We start from the raw sequence: 9316 nt of genomic DNA on the forward strand, positions 1-9316 counted from the left end.
TGTGTTAAGAGATATGTAACAAACTGACAAAAAATGATATTCACCTTAGTTTTCCTGTAAAAGTGTCCGTGGCCATTTATAAATTTAATGTGTTGGCTTCCGGTGTCTTTCGGTTCCAGTTATTTTTATTTAATCGTATAAAACAGCTGATTGATATTGCACACTGCTGTTTCTTGCCACATTATATTAATGTATTTTCTTTATCATGAACACACTGGTAGTGTAAACAGTTCTACAGTTTATGGCATTTTTATTCTTCTCCTAATTTCCCTACTGCGGCTAATAAACCGGAAGTCACGCACATTCACAGAAAACAACTTCCACGTTTAAAAATAAAGTGGATAGGTTATGTTAACTATAATAGTTTACACATACAATACGGACCTGTCTAAACAGCAAAATGAACCAAGAGGTCTTTGTGTTGCTTTTGCTATATGACTCATCTGTTTCTAGGCAGAAATGAACAAGGCAGGTTTTCGGTTATGGCTTGTTGTAAAAAGGAGAATTTTGTTGCTGCTAAACTTACAATAACATACAGACATGTAAACAATAAATATAAAATAATTAATTTGTCTTTAAGATGCATCTTAAATATTAGCCTACTAGACTATTTTTAATTTAATTTTAATTTCCTTAGGATAGCTTCATAACTGCTTTCTCGGAAGGCAATTTAAAAAACGTGAGATAACTGACTTGATTTGTGATTTTAAAATTGCTAGACTGAGTAAGGTTTAAAAGTGAACGCTTACGCAAAGCGCAGCCTTTTATGTTGAAGGAAAATCCCATCCTCAGAAACCGAAAGTAAAACCAAAACAATGTCGGTGTCCTAAAATGCCCCGGCGCCGTGTGAAGAGAAGATAACCTCGTACTCCGTATGAAAGGAGCAAAACGTTACTGAGAAGAAAGTAATACCCGAAAAGGGTCGTTATATTTTTTGTTTGGAGTTTGGTTATTAGCATTACGCGTTACCACGGCAACCGATTAATACACGCAACATGCGTAAAATTGTGGCGTTCGCGTGTGTATTATTTGTAGACGTACTGTTAGTTTACACTCTGAACCTTGGAGGAACTTTGCTGAAGTCAAGAACTCTTGACTATAATCTGTTACGCCAATGGGCTGAATCTGCACTGCGATGCACACTGCTGTACACAGGATCTGTTTTATATAACGATGCGGCAGATCCAGTAATACGGAGATGGATTACAGTCCACTGTTTTATCGGTTCGGTTTACGAAACCGGACGCGTAGCGCTGTTTGACAACTATCGCCTTGATAAATTTAATTCGTGGCTCGTTGGTACTGTCGCTGCTGCTTTAGCTTGTCTGTTTTGGGAGGTTACGCTGCCTGACACCAATGGAGAGAGTAACGGTAAACACCGCAAACAGAAGGCTCGAGTCCTCTTCATCCGGGTCATCCATCTCTACAAGCCAGACTACATATTATTATGTGGAGCTTTTGTCTTTTTGGCCTTAGCTGTTCTATGTGAGTATTTACTTTATATATAAAATAAAAGTATAATGTAAACCTGCTCTGTAAAGTATTTTTACTTGTTATTACATGTTATATTTCAGGTGAGATGTTCATCCCACTCTACACTGGAGAGGTGATTGACATCTTGGGTTCCCATTATCAATGGGATAACTTCAGAACTGCTATCATTCTCATGGGATTGTTCTCACTGGGAAGGTTGGTATTGCAAAATATGTGCTTCTTTATTACAAAAATGCCCTTTTAGTATAACTTTATGAACACTGTTTTCTGTTTTCCTCAGTTCGTTCAGTGCAGGCTGTCGTGGAGGCCTGTTCATGTGTGCAATCAATAGCTTCACTTGCAGAGTCAAGGTGCAACTGTTTGGATCCCTTGTCAGGCAGGACATTGGTTTCTTTGAGACTATCAAGACAGGTAGATCTAATGCAATTTCTGGTGCATTTACTCAAGTTGTCCACAGTAGCCAAAATTTGAAGTGGATCAAAACCTTTTATCAGTACCATTTCTTGTTTTAGGACAACTTTGATGAACCTTTTTGATCCACTTTAAATGTTGACTGCTGTACTTCAGTCATCATCAGTTGCTCTTTTGATATGGACTCAAATTATTTCCTCTGAATCTGTCTTTCAGGCGATATCACATCAAGACTCTCCACAGACACTACTCTGATGGGCCGGGCTGTAGCCCTGAATGTCAACGTCCTTCTGCGGACCATGATTAAGACCCTGGGCATGTTGTATCTGATGCTGAGCCTCTCGTGGAAGCTTACACTACTGATGCTGATGGAGACGCCACTGACCGGCTTACTACAGAACATATATGACACGCATTATCAGGTATAGGGTTAATGAAAATTAATATAATAATGAATTGTGGATAATCATTTGTGTGCCTTGTATAAAGTTTTCATGCTCCTTTTTAGAGGCTCTCAAAAGAAGTTCAGGACTCTATGGCACAAGCCAATGAAACTGCGGGGGAAGCGGTGTCAGGAATCCGGACGGTAAAGAGTTTCAAGACAGAATTTGGTGAAGCCCATCGCTATGATGTCCGTTTGATGGAAACCCATAATCTGAAGACCCGACGGGACACAGTCAGGGCGATTTACCTGTTGGTTAGGCGGGTTAGTATGTGTTCAGTCTTCCAGTGCATATGTGTTTATTTTCTTTGATATGCAACTGCATTGCAGTAGATAATGTCTTCTTGACTTTTGTGTGGTTTGCAGATGACAGAAGTGGGAATGAAGGTGGCCATGCTTTACTACGGGAGACTCTTCATCCAGTATGGACAGATGAGCACAGGGAATCTCGTCTCTTTCATTCTTTATCAGCAAGACCTTGGAGACAACATTAGGGTATTTTTTTTAAATAGGCATTTCTCTGTTGACATAGAGGGGTTTGTATGACCCTATCTGTAAACCTGCTTTTTGTAAAATGAATCATTTTAAAATTTATTGAGTAATAAATATTTATCCATCTCTGTCACAGACCTTGATTTATATCTTTGGAGACATGCTGAACTCAGTTGGTGCAGCTGGTAAGGTGTTCGAGTACCTGGACCGAAAGTCTGAAGTCAGTATTGATGGCAACCTGCAGCCCAGTGATCTGAAAGGACATGTCAACTTCAAGAACCTCACCTTCTCGTATCCCAGAAGACCAGACCACGATGTGTTAAAGGTACGGTGTTTAGACCTTTTCTTCAAAAGGTTATATATTGCCTGGTGAAAGTATTCATACCCCTTAATTTCATATTTTTTTGTTACTGCCTTCTACCAATCTACTCCCGATACACCATAACGACAAAGTAAAAAAAAAAAAAAAAAAAAAATGGTTTTTAACATACTTGCTAATTTATTAAAAATAAAAATCTTATATGATTCCTTTGCGTATTCCTGCATATCTGAAGCTGAAATTTAGCTCAGCATCATTCAGATTGTTTGGAGATGTTACTACACCTCGAGTGGAGTTAACCAGTGGCAAACTCTATTTAATGGGTATGATTTGGAAAGGCACACATGTCTTAATAAAAGGTCTAACAGCTGAAGATGTTTATCAGAGCAAAAACCAGGCCCTGAAGTTCAAAAGAACTGCCTGTAGAGCTCAGAGACAGGACTGTGTCAAGGCACAGCTCTGGGGAATAGTTCAGAAAAAAATTTGCTGCATTGAATGTTCACAGAATCATGTAGTCTCCATTACCCTTAATAGATTAAGTTAGGAAACAAATTGGACTCTGCCTAGAACTGGCCTCCTGGCCAAACTGAGCAATTGATGGTGAAGAGCCTTGGCTTTATGGCGATGTGGCCAAACTCAATCTTCTCCTTGGTGAAGACACATAAAAACACACTTGGAATTTGCATAAAATCAGCTAAAGGACCCTCAGACTGTAAAAAAAAATTCTTTGGTCTGTTGAACATCAGTTTCAAGCATCATGTTTGAAGTAAACCAGGCACTGCTCATCACCTGCAGAGTACCATGATCCCAATAGTAAAGTATGGAGGTAGCAGCCTCATGCTATGGGGATGTTTTTCAGCGGCAGGGACTGAAGGACTCGCCAGAATAATAGAATGAAAGCTCAACACAGCAAAATATAGAGAGCCTTAATGAAAACCTATTCCAGAGCATTCAGAAGCTCAAACTGGGCAGAAGGTTCACGTTCCAACAGGACAATGACCCTAAGCACACAGCAAGATTGGCTTATAGACAACTCTGTGAATGTCTTTGAGTGGTCCAGCCACAGCCTGGGTGTGAACTCAATCAAAAATTTCTGGAGAAACCTGAAAATGTGTATCTGTCCTCATCCAAGCTGACAGAGCTTGAGAGGTGAAGAGGTGAGGAGAAGAATGGCAGAAAATTGCCAAATGCTGATGTGCAAAACTTTAAGCCATATCATACCCCAAAAAACTCGAAAGGCTGTAAATGTGCTTCAGCTAAGCTGAGTTATGGGTATCAATACTTATGCAATGTACTTATTTCAGGTTTTCTAATTTTAATGAAATAGGAAGTTGTGACAATTATTTTTGCTTTGACATTATGGTGTATGGAGTGTAGATTAAAGGCAGCAACATATTGTGAAAAAAGGGGGTATGAATACTTTCGCAAGGCACTGTATATATACATACACGCGGTTGATATCATGTGCATATATTTCCAAACATATTGTGTATGCTAAATAGAAAATGTAATGTTGTTCATCATGATGTATGCATGGTATGTACTTGGTTTAGCATATATTTGTAATATTTATAATAATTACCTTACCTTTTTTTTCATTTAGAGCTTCTCTCTGGAGTTGAAGCCAGGTCAGATGACCGCTCTGGTGGGAATGTCAGGTGGGGGAAAGAGCACCTGTGTGAGTCTGCTGGAGAGATTCTACCAGCCTCAACAGGGGCAAATTCTGTTAGACGGACAACCACTGCAGAATTATCAACACAAATACTTGCACAGCAAGGTGACTACTCTGAAATAACACACACTTTATTATTGTATGTGGTTATAATGTATACCACCTCTGTTGATACTACCTGTGAATTTACTTTAAGGTGCATTGTGTAATATTTAAGATGATCTCTAGACAGAGGTGCAATATAATATACATAACTATGTTTTCAGAGGTGTATAAAAACCTTACTTAATGAACCATTATGTTTTTATTTACTTAGAATTATCAGTTTATATCTACATACACCGCGGGTCACTTCACATGGAAGTCGCCGTTATGTTTCTACAGTAGCCCTAAACGGACAAACTGCTCTATAGATCGTGTTTCATCACTGTTGTGCTTGTGAAAAAACACTGACACAATGATGAACAAGTAACAGTAATATTCACAATAACATTGTTTTATTGAATGATTAAGTGAATATAATTCCTTAAATTATGTTTTAAAAGAAATCTCACTATTCGTTGCTGTAAAAAAACGGCGAGATTTTAATCCTGTATCGGCTTCCGTAGTTCTGTAAAGGGAGGGGTGAGCGGTGGACTGCCGCAAAAATCTACACACTGCACCTTTAAATAACTATACAACTATCTAATGCAGTGCAAAGAACATATACTGTAAATAATCTCTCTCAGATAGCTATGGTGGGTCAGGAGCCTGTACTTTTCTCTGGCACGGTACAAGACAACATCGCTTATGGTCTGCCTGGCTGCCCAATGGAGAAAGTAAAGGACGCTGCCAGCAAAGCCAATGCCCATGCCTTCATCTGCAAACTGGAAAATGGCTACAACACAGGTAAATGAACTGCTGTCAATGTCTGCTGTCATTCTTGTGTCAGTGGCTAGAAAAATTGTGAATAGGACATAAAAATTAATTTAAAAGCAAACAAATCTTGATTATTTTCTACTCTTAATATCTGTGAACATCAGAATTGCAACCGTTTTACAGTATTGCAGCCTTTTAGTTATACATCCTGCCTACACCCCAACAAATTTATACTGAAAAGTTTTGCTGGTCCACTTTTTTACTGAATAAGAAGGGTTTTAGATTTAAGCATTTAAAAGTATTTTATTAAATGCCACAATCCTCCAATCCTGCTTTCTTTGTCAGACGTGGGAGAGCGTGGTAATCTGCTGTCGGGAGGTCAGAAGCAGCGCATTGCAATCGCCAGAGCTCTGATCAGACAACCTCAGGTGCTCATACTGGATGAAGTAACCAGCTCTTTGGACACTGAAAGTGAACAAATGGTAAAGTATGGCAGTTGCAAAGGCAAATGTACATATGCATTCACAAGTCTTCTTTGGTGCTGCTATTAAAATATTTCTTGCCTGTTTTTTTTATTCTACAGGTTCAACAGGCCCTGGCCTGCTGCCCCACCCAGACCTTGCTTGTGATTGCTCATAGGCTGAAGACCATTGAGAAGGCGGATCAGATTGTGGTGATTGACAGCGGGGAGGTGGTGGAGCTGGGCACACATCAGGAACTGATGGACAAGAAAGGAAGTTACTATAAACTGAGAGAGAGGCTCTTTACTGATGAAAACACAGCCAACCAAGACCAAAAGAAATCTGATGCTGTAAAAGCCTAATAGCCTGTGGTGAAATAATGTGCTTGTTTAAAATACAAAACTAGTCAAAAGTTTGTAAAAAAAAAGATTTGTAATGTTTTTTAAAGAAGTCTCTTTTGCTCACCAAACCTGCATTTATTTGATCCAAAGTATGGCAAAAACAGTAAAAATGTGAAATATTTTTACTGTTTAAAATGACTGTTTTCTATTTGAATATATTTTAAAATATAATTTATTCCTGTGATTTCAAAGCTGAATTTTCATCATTACTCCATACACATGATACTTAAGAAATCATTCTAATATTCTGATTTGTTGGTCAAAAAACATTTATTATTATTATTATTATTATTATTATTATTATTATTATTATTATTATGTTATAGAGCATCCTTGCTAAATAAAAGTATTAAATTCTCTCTCTCTCTATTTTTTATTATACTGACTGCAAGCTTTTGAATGGTATAGTGTTTAATGTTACAAAAGCTTTTTATTTCAGATAAATCTGATCTTTGGATCTTTCTATTCATCAAAGAATCCTGTTTTAAATATTGAAATAACAAATAATGTTTCTTCAAATAATGTTTCTTGAACAGCAAATCAGCATATTAGAATTATTTCTGAAGGGTCATGTGACACTGAAGTAATTATGTTGAAAATGTTGCTTTGATCACAGGAATAAATGAAATTTTAAGATATATTCAAATAAAAAACAGTTATTTTAAATAGAAAAAATATTTCAAAATTTTAGTTTTTGCTGTACCTTGGATCAAATAAATGCAGGCTTGGTGAGCAGAAGAGACCTCTTTAAAAAATTATTCAAAACCTTACTGTTCAAAAACTTTTGACTGGATACAAACTTTTGTAAATAGGGGGATACAGTATAAGACAGGACATTATCCTTTAACCATTATCACATTTCTAAAAGATCTGTGGTATTGAACTGTGGACTTGTACATAGAATAAACTCAGTCAAATTGTTTTATCAAGAAACAATTTTGATGAAGGTAAAAGTTTGGATTTGTTCGGTGTTGTGAATAAATATTGAGTTCTTGCTAATCCAGTTTTGTGTGTTTGTTTTATACAGTCTAACTTCACATTTAAGTGTCATCATTACCTTGTCATGGATGTTTGTTTTAATTCAAAACTGTACTGAATGAATGTATCAGCTCATGCCATGTGCTTAAAGGGATAGTTCACCCAAAAATGAAAATTCTGACATTGATTACTCACCCTCATGTCGTTGCAACCCTCTAAGACCTTTATTCCTCTTCGGAACTCAAATTAAGATATTTTAAATAAATATGAGAGCTTTCTGACCCTGCATCCCTAAATCATATAGAGAATGGCTTATCGTAAGCAGGAAAAGGGCGCAATACTTTGACAAACTAAAGTTAACTTGTGGTAAAGATACATACGAGCAGTATTAATTAAGATAATAGCCTGATATTTCATCTACCTGACTGGAAATTATAAGAACAAATGCAAATGTTGCAAATGCCCTGCTTTAGTTTGGAAAACCACAAACGCCTTTTGTTCCTCAGACAGTTTTTTGCACTCTTCTCCTTGATTTGTTATAACTTTTGGCAGTCTATAGTACTCCAAAAATTTTTCCTGGTCTGACTGATTAGTACAGACCAAAACATGACAATAATTGATTGTTTGATCGATAATCAGCAAAATATGCTTGTTTCGTTTGGTTCAGTGGTATTGTTTTCATTCAGTGCCGCCGAAATGGCCGACTGATGACGTGCCGTGAAAACACTCTAAACTGGGGTGACCAACTCGCGTGGGTTAAAAGTTTAAAATATTGCATTAAATCCATTTGACAGAAATGCTTGTAATAAAACATTTTGCATTCTACCTGTAATAAAACTGTGGTAGATATTAGTTTTGTGAATGATGGCCACTGTGTTAGGAGGTTTTAAGCTGTGTTTATGATCAATCTGCATAACGGTGACTGTAAAATATGTACAGGGGTTGGACAATGAAACTGAAACACCTGGTTTTAGACCACAGTTAGTATGGTGTTGGGCCTCCTTTTTTTGGCCAATAGAGCATTTCGTCTTTGGAATTGTCATTTACAAGTCCTGCACAGCTGCCAAAGGCATTTTGAGCCATTCTCCTCTTGCAGATCAGGGGTCAGGTCACTACATGATACTGGTGTAGGAAAATGTCATCTGACTCGCTTCTCCAAAACACCCCAAAGTGGCACAATAATATTCAGATCTGGTGACTATGCATGCCATGGGAGATGTCCAACTTCACTTTTCTTGTTCATAAGACCACTCTGTGGGGTTGGACAATGAAACTGAAACACTGGCCAATATAATGTTGGAGGTTTCATGGCTATATTTTTGCAGCCTGGTGGCCAATCTTCACTGACTGCACATTCCACCAGTAAGAACAGGTGTGAACGTTGACTATGTGCACCCAATGGTTCAGACATTGTACTCTGAAGGTGGTACCATGTATCAGGATGATAATGCACCAGTACACACAGCAAGACAGGTGACAGAGTGGTCTGATGAACAAGAAAAGTGAAGTTGGACATCTCCCATGGCATGCATAGTCACCAGATCTGAATATTATTGTGCCACTTTGGGGTGTTTTGGAGGAGCGAGTCAGATAACATTTTCCTACACCAGAATCATATAGTGACCTGACCCCTGATCTGCAAGAGGAGAATGGCTCAAAATGCCTTTGGCAACTGTGCAGGACTTGTATATGACAATTCCAAAGACGAAATGCTCTATTGGCCAAAAAAAGGAGGCCCAACACCATACTAACTGTGGTCTAAAACCAGGTGTTTCAGTTTCATTGTCC

At 37.9% G+C, this 9316-nt stretch overlaps 1 protein-coding gene across 1 annotated transcript; it reads left to right on the top strand.

Moving 5' to 3' along the window:
* The first annotated feature begins 818 nt into the window (after positions 1 to 818).
* tap2a (transporter associated with antigen processing, subunit type a) lies at positions 819 to 7540 on the top strand. The gene is made up of 11 exons (XM_073822256.1): positions 819 to 1485; positions 1575 to 1689; positions 1775 to 1905; positions 2122 to 2327; positions 2414 to 2611; positions 2714 to 2842; positions 2976 to 3164; positions 4762 to 4935; positions 5559 to 5718; positions 6034 to 6170; positions 6272 to 7540. Exons 1-11 carry the CDS (start codon positions 996 to 998, stop codon positions 6509 to 6511), a joined length of 2169 nt encoding a protein of 722 aa, XP_073678357.1. The 5' UTR covers positions 819 to 995; the 3' UTR covers positions 6512 to 7540.
* The last annotated feature ends 1776 nt before the right edge of the window (positions 7541 to 9316 follow it).

This window comes from Garra rufa, chromosome 17 (assembly GCF_049309525.1).
Source record: "Garra rufa chromosome 17, GarRuf1.0, whole genome shotgun sequence".
Taxonomy (NCBI): Eukaryota; Metazoa; Chordata; class Actinopteri; order Cypriniformes; family Cyprinidae; genus Garra; species Garra rufa.